The 23,298-nt window shown below is 43.3% G+C and overlaps 1 protein-coding gene across 3 annotated transcripts in view; it reads right to left on the bottom strand.

Moving 5' to 3' along the window:
- The window catches only part of KLF12 (KLF transcription factor 12), a gene marked incomplete at its 5' end in the record, with an annotated part of 148,189 nt that overhangs the window by 4,050 nt on the left and 120,841 nt on the right, over positions 1 to 23,298 (bottom strand). For 2 of the 3 annotated variants that reach the window (XM_080358963.1, XM_080358964.1), the window contains one exon: positions 15,069 to 15,226. In XM_080358963.1, coding sequence (XP_080215089.1) covers positions 15,069 to 15,226 — 158 coding nt within the window. Of the gene's footprint in view, positions 1 to 15,068; positions 15,278 to 23,298 lie in introns of all 3 variants that reach the window. The other variant, XM_080358962.1, reaches the window with a different exon arrangement.

Genomic DNA, 23,298 nt, shown 5'->3' with positions numbered 1-23,298 from the left:
GTCTCACAATACATGGACAGTATGAACAGTGAACAGTATGCCATGGCATGCATTTATACGGACCAAAGGAGGACCCTGGAGCATGAAAAAGTTCTTCTAGACAGTTCCTTGCAGAAAATTAGTATTTTCTATTGTTTGTAGAAGTCAGTTATGAAGTTTTAGAGGTATGACTCAAATCTCAAATGGAACTGGTATTTTTTTTAATCTTCTATTAACAAAACATCTATTTCTAAGAGCCCTCCAAAACTTTGCCTTTTGTACTCTAGATGGCACAATCGAAATTAGTTTAATTACTTTTAACATACTGTTTTTCCTACCCTACTATGAGTCCTCTCACTTAAGCACTTAAGAACATAGTTACAACAGCTACTCATTAAATCTCCTTAAACTCAAGCAAATAATGAATTAATAATGCTGAACAATGACCACTGTCAAGCCAATCCTTCCAAAATTTTCCAACCCTTCCCACAGCCCAACATCTCTCTTCCCGTACCCTTATTCATACACTCTAACATCTAAAAGATTATTCACCCAAGGAAATAAATCTCTTTCAAAACTTTTACCTGATGACATTCACATATTCCTTAAAAAAAACCAAACAACCCCTATGTGTGTGCCGGCAGGAGACCAGGCCATGGAACACATGAAGGGACTGGGGTCTGTTCTACCCTGGGCAGAATTTCCCTCATGGTACGTCCCTTGCCAGTTATCCTCTGCCCATCAACTAGCTGGTATCGTGGCATCTGATGCCAGATGCTTCAAAGACAGGCACCACAAAACCACCATGTAAATAGTTACGGGTTATTCTGCCAGCAGGCAAACTGCTCCGGAGCTCCAGGAAACAGCCGGGCTAATGTTCCCTAGGCAAGAAACTTTATTTACGGCAATTGCAGATGGTGTGTGTACTCCCCGCGCACTTGCAGTTCCTTTCATTTGTGTGTTATTTAAGCTTCATTTATTCATGAGTTTAGCAGGCTCTTGGCAACCATGTCATTAAGTAATGATGAGGTAACACCATCTCCTACCTGGACAGAAAACATCCCAGTGATCAAGTTCTAAACCAATTTCTTTCTCTGACATAAACTCACCTCTTCCCCTGGTATTACGTCCCTTCTCATTTGTGTCCTCTCCAGAGATTCCCGTCTTCCTAATTTTTCTGCACATGTAATTCTTACCATGAATTCGAGTTACTACATCACTTCTCTGCGGCCCCTTCCTGCAACAGTGCTCAACATTTTAAAATACTGGTCACATTTTTATTCCAAATAAGAATCAACTAGAAAATACATATTAAGGGACTGCTCAGGGGTATGGGCCAGATTTTTCTGTATTTAAGCTTTCATCACCCTGGGAAAGAGTCACATGCTGATATTCCACTTTTGAGAAGGACAAGGCTAGAAAATCACTTGGAAATGAAATATCATTTATAGTTTCCAAATTGGGAGGGTGGGAGCACAGGGGAGATGCCATCCCTCACTCCACTGATGAAATAGAATTGTTTTGAGCCAAATTTTTATGGTGTAACAGGTGGCACTTGCCCAGCCCTGTTATCTACAGCCACATCTTTATACACAGTTTCTATTGCCATTACTCTTGGAGGAGTATTCCCCACACAAAACCAGAGTGAGGCCCTAAGGGTTTAGCCTATAGTAAGTTGAAAAACAAAAAGAAATAATCCAGCAAGCATGCCTCTGCCTCTGTCTGATGATGTTAAATGTTCTAGTCAAAGTCAACAGATCTGCAGCTTTGCAGGGTTGAGGACATCTCCTGGTGGCTCCCGGTTTGCTTTCTGCTACAGGATATTATCATACAAGGTGTAGATTTATGTCGTCTGGTTTCAGCTCCCATGTAAACACCAGAATTGTTCTGTAACATACGGGACGGTCACAGTGCGCCTACACTGACGGGACTCTGGAAAGGATCATAAATTGGAAACCACAAATGATGGCTAATTAGATTTTGCATTTCTACTAAAAATAAGCAACTTCAGGCAGAAAATTATCTTTTTACAGCAAAACCACTATCTGATAATGAGCAGCCTCAGGCACTCCCAGAGAAAGAGGGCAGCTTCGCTTTTAGACACAGGGGAAAGTGAAAAATAACTCTTAGATTTGGTGTGATATTTTTATAATTTTTAATGAAAAAATACCAGAGTACTTATAAAGCACTTTCCAACTTCCAAGTGCCTTATAAAGCTCTTTTTTTTTCTTCCAATACTTCTTAAAAGTCTGTCTTCATAATGGCACTGTGGAACAAATATTGTGTCCATTCTGCAGGTAGGAAAAGCAACCCAGTGAGCATCCAGTGAGCCTTCCCAAAACTGCAGAGAAAATGCACAGCAATGTTATGACTGACATATTGGGAACACCTCTCTGTAATGAAACTGCAAGATCTTGGTTTCATCTCTTTAGAAGTTTGAAATATTTTCAGTCATTTTGATGTGAAAGTCCAATTCAATTATTTAGATGTCTTTCAGAAGGTCATTTGGGATCTCTGTTTCCAAGTTACCGATTCACCATATGTCTTTGATGACCACACTGAATTTGACTTTTGCATTTCAATACTGTTAAAATACGTAAATAAAATATCTTTCTGGGAAGAGATTAAAGTTTCTTATCAGTTTAGAAAGTCTGGGAAAATAATTTCTATAGGCAGAACAGGAACATACTGTGCTGACTGTAACACGTCTTGAAATTCAGGTTTTTTATTCCAGGGGCATGGTTTCTTAATGTGAAAACTGGGAACAAAACCATTTATTCAATTCAAAAATACAGTGACAACCTACAATCTAAAACAAGAAGCAGAACTTCATCACCCTTTGGGCAGCTCTTCTTGAACCGGTTATTTACAAGCTCCACTTCCAGATAATTCAGGCACGAGTCCTTTTCCCACATGGCAACACACAACTAACTTCTCATTTCACTGCACTGCTGAGCTTGGGTCCTGGTTGCCATCCCGGACCTTTCTCCCACTCCTGCTGCAAAGCCAGCGGTCTTGCGACCACTGTTGTCTTCAGCAACCTTTTCTCTTTGCTCTCTTTCATATTGTCCCACATGCCCCACCAGGTATGCAGCTGCCTCAGCTCACCGCGATTTTAACACAAATCTCAGCAAAAAAGCCTTTTTGACCAGACTCACAAAATTCAATTCTCTGTAATTTGAGAAGGCAAATCCATTACATCCGTCTCAGCTGTGTTATGTCATGACACACACAGGAGGGAAATGAACAGGGGGAATCAAAGAAACTTTTCTTCCTCATTTTCTCTTTTGGGCTTCTGCACAAAGACTTTGCCTTGCTATGGGACAAACCTGGTACTATGTGAGACACAAATGAATTAACGCTCTGGGATATGTACATTGCCAAGGGCATTGTTGATGTAGAACAATAAATATAACTCCTGTAAAAACAGAACAAATACAATTTTGGGAAATGTAAAATGGCTCATCCTCTGCACCTGAATCCAGAAGCTGGACAAAATCCCAAGAGTAGATGATAAATAATATTTTATCACCCTTCCTGATAAATTTTTCCTGCATGACATTGTACACATATAAATATTTAAGTATATGTTAAGTGTATATACAGTTAATATATCATTTTAAAAAATATATATGGGGCAGAAGATGGCATGAAGTTTTCTCCTTCCCTGCAGCCACAGCAAATGTATGGGACTACATATGCAGTAGAAGATGGCATGAAGTTTTCTTCTTCCCTCCTGCCACAGCAAACATATGGGATTATCGAATTTGCAGTGCCATGGGGAAGGCTGAGATTTTTCCTCTTACGGCAGCCTCGTCTCACAAAAGTATTTGGGAAAGGTGATGTAACAGATCCGCGTTACCATCAGCAACCAGCTGCACAGAGGGTGCCAGCAGATGGGCACACCAACTCTCTTTACCTGGGTGCTGCAGGCCTGGGTTTCAGTCTGGCCTCCCCAAACAGAACACCTTCCCTTCATTGTGGTCCATAACTGCAGGAGAAACGTCAAAGAAGTGACACTTCCCTTTCCATCTGCCTCTGATCCTGCCACCGTCACTCCTCCTGGATGCTCCAGGGATTGCTCCACCACATTTACCAAGAGTAATATTGATGTTTCTCAGGATAAAAGTTAAACATTCTACTACTTGTATAAAACAAAACAACAAAGAAACCCCCAAAGAAATAAGCAAACAAACACTGTTTGCACTGTGCTAGAAGTCAGGCTTAAGCAGAGGACGAGAACCTGGTGGGCTGGGCTGCTCACAGAAACAGAGCAGTAAAAAACCCAACTCCCATTTGAGTAAATGAGTTGTGAATGGAGTTACATTTCCCAAATGAAGAGATACCTTTTTTTTTTAATCACCATAAAATACAGAATAAATACATACGGTACTAAAGAAAAATATTAACTGACAAACATACACTTGATGGGGTAAAGAAACCGGGAAAAGATCATTAATGTGACCAAGACACCACAAAATTTCATATTCTATGTGGAGAAAACACTGAAGTGCAGAAAGTAAGCTCCAGTTCTACATAAGAGCCATCTGACAGTTTTCCTTTCCCAGGAAACGAGAAGTTCTGTAACATTTCCTCAGTTTTCTAAGTACTTATTTGCAAAAAATAAAAACTGAAAATACTAGTTTTCAGGCTCTGCCTCTACCTGAATATAACATGAAAAAAAGGCTTTTGTGAAACTTACTTGTAATTTTGAGCATGCTCTGCTCTCAAAAACCATGTTTCTGATCAAAGGCTGCCCTGGAAAGGACAGGATGGGCATGAGCAACTCCAGATGTGCTTCCTGAAATACACGGGTTATCCCCGGTAATGGACATTTCAGTAGCAAGCTGCTGCCCCGTTCCCTCTGTTGCGGATGGAGGAGGCTGCAAGAGTTAACATCCTTGGAAACCCAGGAGTGCGTATTTATTTCTCCAGGTCTGGGTGCAACATCTGGGAAAGCATTCTGGGGGGGTAATGGGAGTAGAAAGGTCTTTTTCGCCTTCATGCCACTGCAGGGCTACACATGGTAGACCACAATCATGCCTGAGACCTCAGATGAACTACAGTTCTTTGGAGGTAGAGTATTAAGTACTAAATGGTTTACTTAGAGAAAATTTTGTTCTGCATAATGAAATCATCATTATTCCCTCGTGCCACACACAGACAAAACACATATGCACCCCATATTTATGAAGTCAAGGGGCACTGTTGCAAATATTTTTCATAACCTAGAGACTGAGAGCAATCACAGAGGCAATTACACTTTGCTTTCCCATCAAAGTGCCTTGGAATAACCAAGTGGGCGCTCTTCCATATCGGCACAGCATCAGACCTACAATGCAGAGGAACGACTCCCCGCGTGTAAGGTGAATTCAGAGCTCGCGAAATGTGCCAGAAATGAAATCATTTAACTTTCCACAGAGCGGCTATTGGAAGAGAACTGGATGTACAAGCTCCTTGCGGTATGGACACCTGCCCGTAAGTAGCTGGACTCAGACAACCATCTCAAAACATCCAGAGGTTCCCATCACCTGACTGGGTTGCGGTGGCATTGGTGAGTCCAGCTTTACACTCTGGTACACACTGAACCAGCAGACATCTGCTTTTAAATATATTTCTGTCCTGGGATCTGAACCCAGTCACATCAATGGGAACAGGCTCAGGCTCCAGCAGCCCCATTTATTAAATAATCTGTTTATCTTCTAAATAGAAGCTGCATGAATAAAGAGCAGAAAAGCTAGAAGTGAAGACTTCCATGAAATCTACTGGTTTCCACATTGGAAAGCTCTGCTGTTTATTGAAACTGGCAGTAAATTTTAAACACTAAAATAAACTATTTCTTAAAAAATAAAAGCATCACCCAATACAAACAGAACCTCCTATTTTATTTAAAGCAGATTAATTTTTCAGTTGGGGTTGTTTGTCTTAATTCCCAGTTTCTGAACAGCATGTGAACCTGCTGTTGCAGCTTTTTACACCCGTCAGATTTACATGGAGGAGGGAGAGCTCTGGGACAAGGGCCTATGGAGCACATAGGACATGAGAAAAAAAGAAGCTGGGCTTATGAAGAGCGAATCTGGAGGGCAGGTGACAAAGAGGTGTTAATTCTAAAGCAGGCCAAAAATCTACACAGTTCAAGTCAAATTCAGAAGGACTATTTAAAATATGCTGCTTCCTCCCAATGTTTGTCCAATGAAGGGATTACAAACCTGTAAATATCTCTCTGGAACTTATAGCTAGCAAAAGACATTGAACAGACCTTAAGAAAACAACAGGTAATGAATAGCTTTTTAAAACCTACAGAGCAAAAATAACTTTTTTGGTACCTCTGACTTCTTAAGCTTGCTATGAAATTGCTCAAAGGAAAATGTGAACAAAGACTAATGACAGGGGCCCTTTCATATTAAAATAATATATGGAGCAACAGTGAGTGAGAAGAATGCAATGTCTGAAAAAGTACAGACTACATAAAACACCCGTGTACTCACTAGCCCTCTGTTTTCTAGGGTGGTGCCTCAACCCAGGTATAAAGGAACATCCTGGGGAGGAAATGCTGTCATTTTCTCAGGTACAAAACCACATTTCTGAGATGTTTACTGTCTCCACGTAACGCCGCTGAAGACCCCCTGACACTGACAAATAGGCTTGATTACATCTGTGGCAAAGGTATTTGCTCTCATCTCTCAGGAATGATACAGGCGTTGATCAAGGACAAAGCTCCAAACACTAAAAAAAATCCATTTGGCCTGGAGGCTATTCAGCCTGCTCAGCAGCACTGAGAAGGGCAATTCAGACCCGGTGCTGGTTGGGGCTCCGAGGTGAAAAGCAGCAGCCGCAGCCCAGAATCTGAGCACCCCCAAAGGTGTTCTGGTTACAGCCCCTGCCCTCCTCCACCCCTCGGAGGTGGGAGCAAAGCCACGGCTGTGGCTATACGATGCCCTTTGCTCACAGACTAAATCCATTCCCACTTCAGTCCAACTGGAAAGTCCCATGTTTCTGCTGACATTGACCTCAGAAAGTCACTCTGCCACGTTCCTGCAGGAATCAGTAACTATTGACTGAAATAAGGTCGCACAGAAATACACAATGCTGATTACTTTTACAATAAAACCCTATAGAGGTCAGAGAGAGCAATCTCTTCCATATCAGACGCTGTAAAATGACGTCCCACATAAGCTTTAAGCAAGCATCTTCTTTCTTTATTGACTTCTTCAGGATGATTCACACAATGTTTTAAATTCCTTGGGCTTCTCCATACGGTAGGAGGGTAGCCACAATGAGCTACATCTAGATTTAGCTGCGGGCAATTTTAGATGTGAAATCCAAGACAAACAAAATCTCCCTTTAAATGACTATGTGGTTGGTTAGATTTCTCAGGTCACAGTCCCCATGCCAGTCACCACTTTGGGACACATTCACACCACCCAGTGTACTCTGCATACTTAGAAAAAACAGAAGAGCTTTAAATCTCCTCCACATGTTCTCTCCATTATACATGTTTCAAGTCTCTTTTTTCTTTACCAGGCCACCTAACAGACAGCGTAATTTGCCTCTTCAATTTACATAACGCCTCAAATTTACATGCTCTCCCTATTTAAGAAGAGACAGATGACGTCTATGAAAACTGGGTCATGATATGCAAAGGTTAGCTTTGGTACCAGCAGGCCCATGGTTCAGGTTGAAACACAACATTGCACACTAGGATCTGAGTAGCCTGTGGATGAAAAACGAAAGTGGTTTTCAGGCCCACGGTTGGTCAGTGGGACAATTTGTCCGTGACCAGGTGCGTGTGACACGTGTGCCCTGGGACGTCAACCACTGCCAGCAGCCACTGCCCCACGGTGTCTCTGTGGGCAGCCACAACCCGCCATCTTCTGGTAATCCTGCTTTTCATTATTTAACGCATTAACAAGGCAACTGAAACCAGAATGAACAAAAAAGGGCTCGTGTGCTTTTCGTACAATCATTGTCATCTATCCAAAAGGTGTTTTCCTTTTCTAATGTCTCTTGCACTGTTACGACGAGTAGCCCAAAGGGTCCTGGATGTTTGCTCTTGTTTTCCCTCTTCTCTCTCCCTAGAACTGACTCCCCTGTCCTGTCATCTTTCCATACACACCCTTTATCCACAACTATCATGCTGATTGAGGCTATAATGAAAGGTATTATTTCAGCCCAGAGTTTATTGCCTTGTATTTGACCTGATAAACGCCGTGACTAAAAGGCTTTGTTCTGCTACCTTTACCATATCTAGCTTACAAACCTATTTTCATTATAGTTACAGATGACTGAAAAATAATGACAAGTCAAGGGAAATTTTGCAGGGAAATTGCAAACATTTTTAATTACTTTGTAGCTTTCCGCTGACATTTCAGAAACGTCCAGCGAACCAGAGAGGAGGTCAAGATGCATGTCCTCAGTTTTATGGCATGAAAATATCTGCCTGCTTTATGCCAAAATAATGAAATTATTTAATGCATTTTACATTTTTCACAGACCCACAATTTCCAGTTTCACCAGCTTCACTGACCGGTTATTTAAGTCTAGTTTTCACAACCAGTATCAACCTTCCCAACAGAGGGCATGATTTGACTCTTTGTTTTATATAAAGTACGTAAAATTTTCATCACCTCCCTTCAGAGAGAACAGTCTGTAGATCTTTCACAAACGAGGGCTAGCAGAAAAGGAAACAGCAATTCATTATGATAAATTTGAATACTTTTAGAGTGAAATTTTGATGGGGAAAAAAAAACCCAGTGGAAAGAACAAGTACCACTTAGTCTGCAATGTTCAGCTGTCCTACTGGAAGTGTCGATGGCAAATTTAGTACCACCTAAAAGGCCTGAAATAGCCATTAAGTATCATAACATAACATAACACGACCGCTGCTTCTGTTTCCACCTTCAAGGTAAAAGCAGCAAACTGAAGCAGGCGAGTTGCAGCTCTCCCCGCTCTCGGGGCTGACACGGGCACCTTCCCCCAGCGCAGCGCAGACACACGCAGGTTGAGAATGCAACCCAGGGCTGCTGGCTTGTCTATTTGGAAAGATCATTTATTTGTAGAGTCACACATCAGTAATTTTCTTTAAGTTCACTGAAGCAGAAACTAACTCAACACAAGTCCGAGTGAGCCAATTTCTCACAGTTTCTCCTTGCGGAAAGAGTTGATAAACCTGAGCTGCGGGATTGCCCGCGAGCCTCGCAGGCTCTCCATCACACCCGATACCTCCTGATAGCTCCATTTGACAATTTGGCAAAACAACAAGAAGCAGCTGATACTAGAAAGAGAAATTTAATACCAGTGCTTGTGATTTACAAAATGCTCTGAGGATTCCAGGTTTCACCTGCAGTTTTTCTGGCTGGAGAGGCGATGTGTGATTCAAGCTCGCCCTCCAGTGGATGTCATGCCCACACCAGTTCATCCAGTTTTGAGGATATTGGTGAGAAGTACTGGGGAGCTAGATGATAGTATACTTTAAAAACCTAGGAGCTACTCAAAGATAATTAAATGTAACTGTTACTGTCTGCAATATTTTGTTTCCTTTTTTAATTACATTTAAAAGAAGCATACCTTCCAACCAACTAAGTTGTTCATCCTGTCAATATATCGCATTGTTTTTCCTCCTATATCCAAACAACTGAGAATGTTCTAGTGGCTATGCATATATAGTCAATGAAAAAACTATATATATAGCTCTCAAACACATCCCGCTTAGCTAAATGACTGTCAGCAAGATCAACTGGTCTAAAAAAAAAAAGCCCAGATTATGCAATGCTGAGTTTCTGTGATCTTTTCTCAGAAAGTTTCCTACTGAAACTTGCTCACCCTTGCGTGCCTAGCTGTCATACTTCATTTATACTTATCCAACACAGCACACTAATTACTGTGGGTCATATGTGAATAATTAACTTCTTTTGCCTGAAGCAAAAGTAAAGGCCAAGATAAAAAATGTAAGAAAGATGAGATTATTACATGGAGTATGCTCATGGCCAATGCTACATCTATATACCAGCTTCTTACCAAGACCTGAGAAGAGTTCTGTAAAACACATTTAATTTTAACAGCACAATACAGATTTTCTCACTGGATCCATTGGCTAAGTTCAGTGCTCACCTTCTCTCTAGACTACACTTCTTACACTGCAGCAGCTGTGAAAACATGACAACATAAACCAGGTAACAGGTGACCATTTAATGAAGGTTTCTGATTTTATATTATCTTTCTTTTCTCCCTGAAGGAATAAACCAGCATCCAACATGACGGCAAAATATTCCAGGCAGCTGCCTTTGGGGTGGGGATTCATTTCAGCCAGCTCACAGGGAGGTATCCGGGCTGACTCTGTAGTCAGCAGTGAAAGAGAGAAGCACCTTTGCAAGCCAGTCCCTGTGTCTACCTGGAGAGGGAATAATGTGCCCCAGAGGTGCCAATCCCTCTTCTCTGACTACCCAGAGATCCCAGACAGATAGTGCAGCCCAGACACCCAGCTGCCAGGGAACCGAGGCTGAGGAGATGGATCCTATGATTACAGCAGGTACAGAAACTCCCTGCATGCTGCTGGAGAGTTACAGCTGCAAAAGCCCTAATTACCAACATCCTTTCATGCCTTCAGTGCTCCGGTTTGAGCACCCTAAGTGCACAGTGAGACATTCAGCAGTGCAGACTATCTAAGGCTGACCTGTGTGCGTTACCCACAAGCCATGAGATCACTAATGATTTACAGACTCATGACAAATGTGATGCTTAGTGATTTAAAATGTCACAGCAGAGAAGAGCCATCTGTATTTCTGAGCTAACTTGGGTGTGACATTTCTGAGGTTGTTCACATCTGGTTTTGTAACTCAGCTCCTTACACAGTGCTCGCTTACACTCCTGGGCTGGCAGGCTAGAAAAGAGCGACCTCTGTGGCACAAGCACGTAAGTGGTATTGTGGGTTCAAACCAAAAAGTCTGCTGGTTTCATGCTTCTGCTGGGCTCTCTGCCTTCTCATCTGCCACAGACAGCTAATGCTCAAAGGGTGATACAGGCAAGAACAGGGAAACGACTTAGAAATCATGGAAAGGAGAAGGAAAGGGACAGAGCAGTGTTAGATGGGGACAAAAGAAGCAAAACATGAATGACAGAGAACAAGGTGAAAGGGAAATGGTATATAAAATATACTGGAAGGCTAGGGATGAAAGACTACACTGAAGATGGGAAAGAACAAGGAAGAAGAAAAAAACAATTAAGAAAAGACATGATAAATTAAGACAAAGGAGAAAGCACACGCATTAATGGGAAGATATGAAGAAACTAGAATACCTGGCCTGGAGGGAAATGTAATGAAATTCCCAGATCACCAGAACATTTCTGCTGTTCAAGGAAGGGACGCTTACCTTACAGAAATTGGTTTAGCAGGGGATACTAGGATGGAGCCTTGTTCAGTATTCCTGTCAACAAAAGTCCAACCAACCAAAAGACATATTGGAAAGAGTGATGGAGACGTGGCCTCATTTGAAATAGAGGAGCCATCACTTAATATTTTTAAAAAATATTTCATACTCTTTAGAGTACATCACACTACAGAAAGTGCCAGCAGATCCTCAGCAAAGAACAACATTGTGCTACATGCTGGATAAACACCATCTTTTCTCCAAGGAGTTACAAGAATGCTGAAGTACATTAAAAGCAGAGAGATCAATAAATTTAATTTAAGCAAATAAGCAGCAGAGTAAGGAACAGTACTGAAACTGAGAGCGTTCCGTCCACTGCCTTTCTAGCCATCCAAGCAATCCTCTTTTAAATTGTTCTTGATGACTTCAAATTGCCACTCCTGAGTTTATCCACCATAAAATTACAACTACACATCATAGTGATACTGTTGTGGGTGTCTATTATAGGACACAATATCAGGGTGAGGAAGTTGATGAGGCCTCTACAGACAGCTGAGAGCAGCCTCACAGTCACAGGCCCTGGTTGTCATGGGGGATTTTAACTACCCTGATGCTTGCTGGAAGGCAGACAGCCACAGTCCAGGAGCTTCCTCCAGTGCATTGACGATAATTTTCTGATGCAGAGGGCAGAGGAGCTGACTAGAAGAGGTGCATTGCTGGATCTCATCCTCACTAACAAGGAGGGTCTGGTTGAAGCGGTAAAGGTTGAGGGCTGCCTTGGTTGCAGCGACCATGAGATGGTGGAGTTCAGGATCTCATGTGGCAGGAACACCAAGCAGAATCACAACCCTGGACTTCAGTAGGCCCAACTTTGGCCTTTTCAAGCAATTGCTAGGAGAAATCCCATGAGCAAGGCTGCTTGAAGGTAAAGGGGCCCAAGATAGTTGGTTAGTGTTCAGGGACTGCTTCTATCAAGCTCAAGATCAGAGCATTCTAACACGTAGGAAGTCAAGGAAGGGAGCCAGGAGACCTGCGGGATTAAACAGGGAAATGCTGGGCAAGCTCAAGTGGAAGAGGAGAGTTTATAGATCACGGAAGGAGGGGCTGGCCACTTGGGAAGAATATAAGGCTGTTGTCAGAGGGTGTAGAGAGGCAACTAGGAAAGCTAAGGCCTCCTTAAAATTAAACCTGGCAAGAAGGGTCAAGGACAACAGAAAGAGCTTGTTCAAATATGTGGCAGATAAGACTAACACCAGAGGCAATGTAGGCCCACTGATGAATGAGGTGGGTGTCCTGGTGGCAGAAGATACAGAGAAGGTAGAGTTACTAAATGCCGCCTTTGTCTCTGTCTGCTCTGCCGGAAGCTGTCCTGGGGAGGCCTGTACTGCTGAGGCCCCAGAGGAAGGCAGGACAATGGAGGAGTTTGCCTCAGTTGATGAGGACTGGGTTAGGGAGCAATTAGGCAATTAGGACATCCATAAATCCATGGGTCCAGATGGGATGCACCCACAGGTGCTGAGGGAGCTGGCTGAAGTCATTGCTAGGCCACTCTCCATCATCTTTGCCAAGTCCTGGGAAATGGGAGAAGTGCCCGAGGATTGGAGGAAAGCAAATGTCACTCCAGTCTTCAAAAAGGGCAAGAAGGAGGGCCCGGGTAATTATAGACTGGTCAGCCTCACCTCCATCCCTGGAAAGGTGAGGAAACAACTTATCCTTGATGCCATCTCAAGGCATATCAAGGATAAGAGGGCCATTAGAGGCAGTCAGCATGGCTTCACCAAGAGGAATTCATGCTTGACCAACCTCGTAGCCTTTTATGAGGACATAACGAGGTGGATGAATGATGGCAAAGTGGTGGATGTGGTCTATCTTAATTTCAGTAAAGCATGTGACACAGTCTCCCACAGCATCCTTGCAGCTAAACTGAGGAAGTGTGGTCTGGACGATCAGGTAGTGAGGTGGACTGTGAACCGGCTGAAGGGAAGAAGCCAGAGAGTCACGGTCAATGAGGCAGATTCTAGTTGGAGGCCTGTATCGAGTGGAGTGCCTCAGGGGTCAGTACTGGGACCTGTACTATTCAATATATTCATCAACGACTTGGATGAGGGAATAGAGTGCACTGTCAGCAAGTTTGCTGATGAGACGAAGCTGGGAGGAGTGGCTGACATGCCATAAGGCTGTGCTGCCATCCAGCGAGACCTGGACAGGCTGAAGAGTTGGGCAGAGAAAAATGTAATGAAATATAACAAGGGCAAGTGTAGAGTCCTGCATCTGGGCAGGAACAACCTCAGGTTCCAGTATAAATTGGGGAATGACTTATTAGAGAGCAGCGTAGGGGAAAGGGACCTGGGGGTCCTGGTGGACAACAGGATGACCATGAGCCAGCACTGGGCCCTTGTGGCCAGGAAGGCCAATGGCATCCTGGGGTGTATTACAAGGGGGGTGGTTAGTAGGTCGAGAGACGTTCTCCTTCCCCTCTACTCTGCCCTGGTGAGATCACATCTGGAGTATTGTGTCCAGTTCTGGGCCCCTCAGTTCCAGAAGGACAGGGAACTGCTGGAAAGGGTCCAGAGCAGGGCAACAAAGATGATTAAGGGAGTGGAGCATCTCCCGTATGAGGAAAGGCTGAGGGAGCTGGGTCTCTTTAGCTTGGAGAAGAGGAGACTGAGGGGTGACCTTATTAATGTTTACAAATACATAAAGGGTGAATGTCATGAGGATGGAGCCAGGCTCTTCTCAGTGACAACCAATGATAGGACAAGGGGCAATGGGTACAAGCAGGAACACAAGAGGTTCCACTTAAATATGAGAGGAAACTTCTTCTCAGTGAGGGTGGCAGAGCACTGGAACAGGCTGCCCAGGGAGGTTGTGGAGTCTCCTTCTCTGGAGACATTCAAAACCCACCTGGACACATTCCTGTGAAACCTCATCTCCAGCAGGAGGATTGGACTAGATGATCTTTCGAGGTCCCTTCCAATCCCTAACATTCTGTGATTCTGTGACTGCTTCAATGACCCTTATGTGCCTGTCATGTAGACTAGTAATAGCCTGTAAAGTTAATAAGAAAACCAGGAGTTGATTAAATGTTACCTATTATCATCACTGACTGGGACCTCCCTTGCACCTCTGTTATAGGGACCTAGTGTAACTTGCTCTCATAAAGCGACTGATTTCCCTCTGTAGTACGTGGCAGGTGCCTTTAAAAGCCTCCAGAAAGAAACACTGAGCATTTGAACTTCAAGCATTTAGCAGCACCTAGCATTCAAAGGCTACACCTGTAAAAGCACGTAGTAGCTCAAAAGGAGGAGGTCTGTAGAGCGAAAAAAAATGGTGCTGAAGATCCATGTCCCCATTTTATGCTCTTCTTGAGGGTTTTCTTTGGACTAGCTCTGGTTGGTCCCGAGCAAAGATGACCCATTGCTCATTGAACCACAGTAGGTGTGTTCATGGAGGCCACTTTTCCATTTAGTTTCATCTGAAAAGAGCCTGGTTTGTGCTGACACTGCTCTTGTGCTGCAAAATGGGGATGACAGGGAAGTTCAATTCAAAAGCGCACTCTTGATCTGCACCAGGATGCCAATGCTGATGCACCCGTAGACATTTCTGTTATCCAGGTGTTGGCCTTTAGCTCTTAGTGTAGGATGACGAGTTCAATACGTCCTAAATCAGGCAGAAAGGAACGTGTTTGTCTTAACCGTAGACACAGTGCCAGCAAAGTCTTACCTGTGTGCGTCCTCCGGTGAGCCTTCAGGTGGGAACTTTTTGTGTACACCTTGTTGCATCCCTCGAAGTCGCACCGATGGATGCGCCGCTTCCTGGAGTCTGGAGACTCGGACCTTCTCTGACGCCTTGTGCTCTCAATACTGAATGGTGAAATTGAACTAGAAAACAGAACAGAAGCAAAAAAAAATGAAGCAAGATCATGGTGTATACTCTGGGCCCCAAAAGATCAGCTGTAATATATCACTGTGACGGAAGTTACCCTAACAAATTAATTAAATATTTCCTCTTCTACAACATAGTCCACTGAAACAATTTGTGCTTGAACTACAGCGTATTTAGTGGTATGAAATAATGCAAGTCTTGATTCAGAAGTGCTTATTGCCAGAGAAAACACCACAATCCTTAAATGCTGCTCCAATAATGTAATAGCCTGACTTCATCTGAGCTTTATCTCTATATCACATGTGTTCAGATATAAGCTCACTGAACCCTGCTTTCCAAACAATGTTATATATAGACTCCATTTTATACATAGGCTTCTCTTTGACAAATTTAGATAGATAACAATCCTGAAACCTTTTATGAAAAAGCGTTTCCAGTACCCAGATCTGGACTATGGATCCTCGCATTCGGCCAAACACCCGCTGTTTGCTTGCATGCAGATTGCTAAGAGATCCATAACACCTGGCAGCAGCAATTTTTCCAATTCCTTACTTAACAATTCTCAATTTATCACCTGCAAGTCAATAAATTTCCTTTCAGACCACTGATACATAAAAAGTTTATTGGCACAAGGCCAGCAAACAATCCCCACAGAAACGCGAGTGCTCATCAGAGATACTCAATTTACAGCAACGTTCTAAGGCCTATCTGTTATCCCAATTTTAAGCAATTAAAACAAAAATGTCATGTTGCTTTAGTTTCTAAACACAGTGCGTACCAAGTCTAATACTCGAAGAAAGCCTGCTACAACAAGCAACTTGCCTTAGTTAGATAAACCTGGGTCATAAACTATTATCGACCTGGTATGCCAAGATCCAAACCCTCATCAACTTCCATTAATTATATTTATTCAGCTATACATCATTAGTAATTGATCTGCTTATCAAACCCATTATGGTTACACTGCACAGCAGTCATGTTCATCTACAGTTATAGAAGCCGGTTTAGCTACTCTAAGTATGGGAACAACATTGGCTTTAATCAGGTTTCTGGGGCTTCCCCCACATTCCTGGGTTTACTGACATTCAAGGTAAATGAGAGTTGTCAGCCAGCTCTTCTAAATGCTTACAATTCAAGTTCCCAGTTCTCCTGAAAGAATTTGTAACTGTCAAATGAAAATAGACCGGAGGAAAAGAAACTGGATCTGATCAGGAAAAGTAGTAAGCAAGAACCTTTGGGGAAGCTAAGGTAGTAAGAAAGGCATTTGAAAGCAGCACTGACGTTGATGCATCTGCTGTGAAGCTCCTGTGTCAATACCAATCTCCAGCCTTCTCTTACAATAGCCCCTGCTGTCACAGCTGTGGCTGTTCTGGCACAAACTTGACTTTTAGAGATTGCTGGAATTTGCTGAGGACTATTTATATCAGGTTAAAACTTCGCATAAAGGATCTCGAACCATTAGCATGTGATTTCACTGATGTTCCAATTCACTGCATTATGAATCTTTCAGCCTTGAATTCATGGTTGTTCAATTGTGCATTTTTCTTTTTGTTTAAATATTTTTACAGTTCAAACCTAATTTAAAGTACCATTAAAACAAAATAAAATGGAGCACTCTCTTTCTGACAGCCCTCTTTTTTTCTTAACATTTGATATATATTCGTATTCCACCTTCAGGCAGAGATTTTCCAGATTAATTATTTTTGCTTATAATACAATGTGTGTAAACGGGCATGCAGGCTATTTCTGAAATAGAGGAAGAAATGGACAGAAAGCCATAAGATCAACATTAACTAGCAAAAAGTAGTCCCCAGGAGAGTAAGACACATCAGCACTTTAACTATGTGACAGCAATACGGATATGTTTAGCCATCACAGAAATGGCTTATGAATTGCATTGGAGCATCTGCATCTCAAGGCAAATAAAAATCTTGGCTTAAATGATTCACCGCCAACAGTCTTGCTACTCCTTTGGTTGTTTTTTAAACATCTCACTAGCTAAAATAAAAAGCAAATATGGCAACCAAATCCTAAAGTTCAGTACTGAAGGTACAAAATCCAGTGCTCAAATCAGGAAAACTTTATCTTTTTAAAAATAAATATTTGTGTATCATTTTTGCTCTATGTGATTTACAAGCCTATTTTGTAACAGGATGTTCAGATCCTGGATAGTACAGCTCGTTTAAACGAGAGGAGGATCAAGCTTATAGTGCTGCCGCAATTTCCAGCCCCGAGATAAAACAAACCTTGAGCAGGATCAACCCCTTGTAAAAAGCTGTTTGTCACGTACAAGAAAACGACCTCACTGCTGGGAACTGCTCTGATCAGATCCCACCTCATACCACCAGCCTTATTTCGGCCTTATAAAAGCTGTGTGATTTTTGTAAATGGAGATATCACAGGAAGCTCTAAAAAGAGCACAAGGCGCTTTTTTGAACTTCCTGAGGTTAGTCCCTCTTCCAGGAACTTCCAGGTGATTTGGTTCTTTCCCCTGGTCCTGCAGCAGTAAAGGGACACTCTCCTCTTTTTGAAGCAAATTCTACAAAATACCACACCAACCACACAGAGAGACATTAAAAAAGTCCTCAAACCTGTGTTTTGTGCCTTTTAAAGGCCATGGGTGTTCTACCAGGTGGCTCTGGTCAGCACAGGGCTCCAGAAACTACTGTTTGATGGCACCACATTGTACAAAGACTTTGAGAATGGACATGACAGGGGAACTCACAGGTTGGGGGTTTTTTGGGGTTTTTTTTGTTTGGTTGGGGTTTGTTTTGTTTTGTTTTTTAACTGAGCTTTTCTCTTTTTGTTTACAATGTGTTTTAAAATCATGTAAAATAGATTTTTTTAAAACCCACAAAAATTAAAAAAATTCAGCATATCTTAGCAGCCTCTCCTGACTGCAACTGCCCCTCACAATCTCTTGTTGATGGCCAAGATGTCAGGCAGCCTTTACAGCTCCAGGTAGGGTTTAGCAATAGGACTGACACCATAGGTAACAGCCCAGGCAAACTGCAGGATGTATCAAATTACTGCTGAGAGATTAAGTCTGAAAGATAAATTAACAAAGAAGAAAACTGGATTCTGACCTGTCAGCTCGACATTTATTAATTTGTTGTTTTATTTCCAGTGTATTCTCTATAGCAGCATAGAAACTATTACACTAGCAGAAATCCTGGGAGACTGCTGGTTGAATCCATAAGCAGCTGCAACACCTGCAGTCAGTACTGCTCATAGGGTGAAATGAATGAAATCAATGGGAACCTTCAGGATGATTTACAAAACTTCAGCTGTGTTATTTCCAGCTAGAAGTGAAAACGTGCATCTCTGCAACTCACACATGGCCAGGTTCCTGTCTCTGAGGCAAAAAAAGTCTGCAAGGTAAAACACAGATAGGGGCTTTGCCAGTAGATGGCCATCAAGTTCTGTTGAACATGATCTGCACTGCACGAGACAGAGACTGTAACAACTCTGGTAATGTAGGATTATTTTTCCTTTCTAGGAACACTGCCCATGGCCCCCTAGGTGTTTTGCCTCCATTCTACACACAGACTGGGAAAGGCCCTTGGCGTATGCGGTAACGCTGTTAAAAAAACACATACCGGGTCTTTTTATACTGATCCAGTTTTCTGAGCGATACAGAGCAGACCTGCCACGGGACCACAGTATGTTTATTAAAGCTGTGAGCTGTGTTCAGTGCTGCTGCACACCGACAAGATACCACGCGGTGACAAGTCGCTGCTCCCCACAAACAGCCCACTCCCCTGATCTCACCCCATGGCAAATATGCAGTCACCTTCGACCACCAAAGTACGAGCTTCCCAGCACTGCCTATGGCCCGGCAAGCAAGCTGGGCAAGGGCTGGCTGATAGGGCCAGCACGGAGCCAGTGATGTGCAGTGAGCTGCCACTTTGCTGTTTGCCGTACACACCCAAACAGTGTCCCAGGGTTGCGTTTTCATGCTTGTGGTTGTCACCTTTACTCTTCCTTGTCCCCCCTGCTATGAGCTCAGGCTCTTTGGCGATGTCTCTTGCCTGCCTCACAGAAGACCTCACAGAAAACACACTGACTGACCCAGAGTCAATAGGTATAGACTAGCTTGTGCCCAAATTTCAACCTCACTCCACCATAACTTCCCCCTATACAGCATTCAGACTGTATTACAGAATCACAGAGTGGCTGGGGTTGGAAGGGACCTCTGGAGATCGTCTAGTCCAACTCACCTATTAAAGCAGGTTCATCCAGAGCAGATCACACAGGAACATGTCCAGGTGGGTTTTGAATGTCTCCAGAGAAGGAGACTCCACAACCTCTCTGGGCAGCCTGTTCCAGTGCTCTGGCACCCTCAGAGTAAAGAAGTTTCTCCTCAAATTGAGAGGCCCTGTAGTTAAATGAAAGACTTATGACTGCATCTTAACAATAGTCCATGGCTGCCAAAAAAATAATGCTAGCTTCCCTTTGAGCTGAGACCCAGCCACATATCAGCTGTGTCCCCTCCATTCTGGCCACCATGAGAAGGAGAACTAGGTCTGGCTTGGCCTCATGCAGCAGGCAGTCAGCCCAGATGAGGGGCTTGGCAGGTCAGAGCGTGCCCCAAAAGATGGGCATAACGCGAACCGTGGTCCTCTTGAGATTCCCAGGCTCTGGGCTGTTGAAAGATGTGATTTGGCTCAGCTGGCGTACCAGGACAGTCCTGCTCCAGTTGCTTTCCCGTGTGTTGGCACTGGCACTTGCCTGCTCCTCTGGCAAGCCAGTGCAGGGACCCACAATAACAATAAGTCATTTCTGGAAAAGAAAACACCTGAGCAGCTTGCTTGCTATCACTGATTGAATTCCCTGAAGAGTGGAGTTTGCCAAGTGCCTGGACTGACACATGGGAGAGGATGGGAACCCGTGGCCAAGGGTCAGGGGACCATCATCACCACCTCCAGTGGCAACTGCCTATGATCACCACCAATACTACAACTTCTGTGGAAATTCAGAACTTACATGAAGAGGTTCAGAACATGGACAGAAGCAATCAACACAAGGAACAACTGGAAAATCCAGCAACTTTCTTCTTGTGATACTTTTGCATATAACACACACAAAACCACATAAACAGACAGGCCAAGAAAAAAGATTGGGAGTTATTACTATGCAAAATACTCAGGCAATGTGCCTTGGTAATACAGAACAGAACCAACAAACAGACATTCATATCTCAACCTTAGGCCAATTTTGAACATGCAGATATTAACAGTTTTTCCTCAGTTTTTAAAGGAAAAAAGTTATAAATATACAATATTCAAACACACAAGCAGTGTATAAATTTAGCAATGTGAATTATTACTTTATGAGACATGCAAAGCTTCTAGGCAGCCTTTCAGTTGCAGTAACTAAAAGTGCAGGCCAATTAAATAATAGCAGAAAACAAGAATATAACATATCTTCATTCAGATGGTAATAAGCAGTTGATGAAAATCCTTGGACCGCTAGCATTCGCTTGGCATTCAAAAGGAACCTGGGCTGCAGAAGGAAACATGATGGGTTTTGGCCGCTTAGCATTTACAGAAACTAGAGCTCTCACGTGAGTAATTATGGGTGTAGTTCAAGTCTTGAAAATCTTGGCCTCTGGATCCATGGGTGGGACAGGACCCCCTGAGCACACAGAGCAGCAGGGTCACGCAAGCCCAAGGCAGGTGCCATAGAATCATAGAATCATTTCAGTTGGAAGAGATCCTCAGGTCCAACCACAACCTAACGTAACTCCAGCACTAAACTACGTCCCTAAGAACCTCGTCTAAATGCCTTTTAAACACCTCCAGGGATGGTGACTCCACCACTGCCCTGGGCAGCCTGTTCCAATGCCTCACAACCCTTTCTGTGAAGAATTTTTTCCTAATCTCCAATCTAAACTTCCCCTGGTGAAACTTTGGGCCATTTCCTCTTGTCCTATCACTTGCTACTTGGGAGAAGATACCAACACCCTCTCTGTTACCATCTCCTTTCAGGTAGTTGCAGACAGCGATAAGGTCTCCCATCAGCCTCCTTTTAAGGCTGAACAGCCCCAGTTCCCTCAGCTGCTCCTCATAAAACCTGTGCTCCAGACCCATTGCCAGCTTTGTCAGCTCCACTGCACTCTCTGCAGTATTTCAATGTCCTTCTTATGATGAGGGGCCCAAAACTGAACACAGGATCCAAGGTGGGGCCTCACCAGCACCAAGTATAGTGGCACAATCACTTCTCTAGTCCTGCTGGCCACACTATTCCTGATAAAAGCCAGGATGCTGTTGGCCTTCTTGGCCACCTGGGCACACTGCTGGCTCATGTTCAGCCGGCTGTCAATCAACACCCCCCAGATCCCTCTCTGCCAGGCAGCTTTCCAGACACTCTTCCCTGATCCTGTAGCGCTGCCTGGGGCTGTTGTGACCCAAGTGCAGGACCCGGCACTCGGCCTTGTTGAACATCATACAATTGGCCCAGCGATCCAGCTGGTTCAGATCCCTCTGTATGGCCTTCTGTTGGTCCTGTGTCACCTGCAGGAGCAGGTGACACAGGGCAGCAGGGACTGCAGGCAGCCCAGGGAGCTGCTGCCCAGCCAGGACAGTGGGAAGCAGAGATGACTGCGGTGCCAACACCTTTGCGTGGCTTCTCTGGCATGTTTCTGCACTGACAGAACACGTGCACAGTGCTAATTCGGGGAGCTAATCTCACTGCAGATAAACTATCCTCTTTCTGCTAAGACTTTCAAGTTTCAGATGCTAAAAGGCACGTTGCGGGTATTCCACATGTTTTTTGAAAAGGGAGATTGAATCGCATTTCCCAGTTTCCAGCTCTCAATTTCTTTATTTTGTAGTAGCTTTTCACATAACGCAATTTTCTGATAGATTGTGTAACGTTACCTTCCCACTCAGGATATTGGTGAAAGTATCCTTATAACACTACATATTAAACTGTGAAATAATATGATACGGATTATTTTTCATTAGGGTTTATAAAACTTCACCTGCTAGTGAGATGCCCAAATCACACTATATAAAAACATAGTAGATTTTTTGCTTTAATATGCTTAAATATCAGTCTAACCTCCTGATAAAAACTTGCCCTCAAATATCTACTTGCTGCTTTTCTCTAATACAAAGTTTCTACCATCTCCTGTTCACAGACAAACAGATGCACATGCATATATACATATGTATTTTTTCTCCTCTTTGATTTTTAGATTCTAATTAATGTTTCATGAAAGGCAAACATCTGCCTTAGGAATGTTAGACATTAAGACATATCAAGCAGTACTTAAGACGATCATAAAAGGAAAACATGTACTGTGTTATTAGCAGTAGTTACTTCAATCAGTGTACTTATAGGTGATGCGATACTGGAAATTACACTTTTTGTCAAGAAAGGAGGAATTTGGCAGCACACACAAACAGTGTACACTTTAAATGGGAAAATCACATGAGTAAACAAAACACAGATAAGAGGTGATATGAATATATTTGGTTGAGAAGGTGCCTGAGCTGGAGGTGGCTGGAAATCCCTCTGGGCGCAGCACGAGAAGGAGCACAGCAAGTTTGCCCTGTCATGCCCTGTCCTCAGTGACCGCTTCTGGCTGTGGTGGAATCGAAAGCACGACTACATGTGGAACAAGCTTCTGGCAGAGGGAAAGAACTTCGGTGTCTACTAAGAAAAGCACTGATGTCAACTATGTCATGCCTTACCAAAATGATCCATCACCTCCATTATGAGCTGTGTTAAGCTGAGATATGAGAGTAAGACAGTTGTCTGATCCATGTTTGTGCTGTGGGATCTGGGAGCACCTTCCAGCTCCTTGGGCTGTATCCCAGCTCCACAGTGGGCTGGGATCCAAGCACGTATCACGTTCTCCTTTTTCACACCGTTCCTCTGTGCTGGATTTCTAAGGAAAGGAACCTGGGACAGAAAGTATCTACCACTTGCACCAGCATGTCCCCGAGATCTGATGACTGGAGGACTGGGAAAGCAAAGCACCCTTCTGATAGAGAAAACCTATAAATCAAGACAATGATGAACTCCAAAATGCCACTAAAAAAAACCCAAAAACCAAAAA

The sequence above is a fragment of the Nesoenas mayeri genome, assembly GCF_963082525.1.
Source record: "Nesoenas mayeri genome assembly, chromosome: 1".
NCBI classification, from domain to species: domain Eukaryota; kingdom Metazoa; phylum Chordata; class Aves; order Columbiformes; family Columbidae; genus Nesoenas; species Nesoenas mayeri.
The sequence above is the reverse complement of the archived record's forward strand: the minus strand, read 5'-3'. Positions and strand labels throughout refer to the sequence as shown.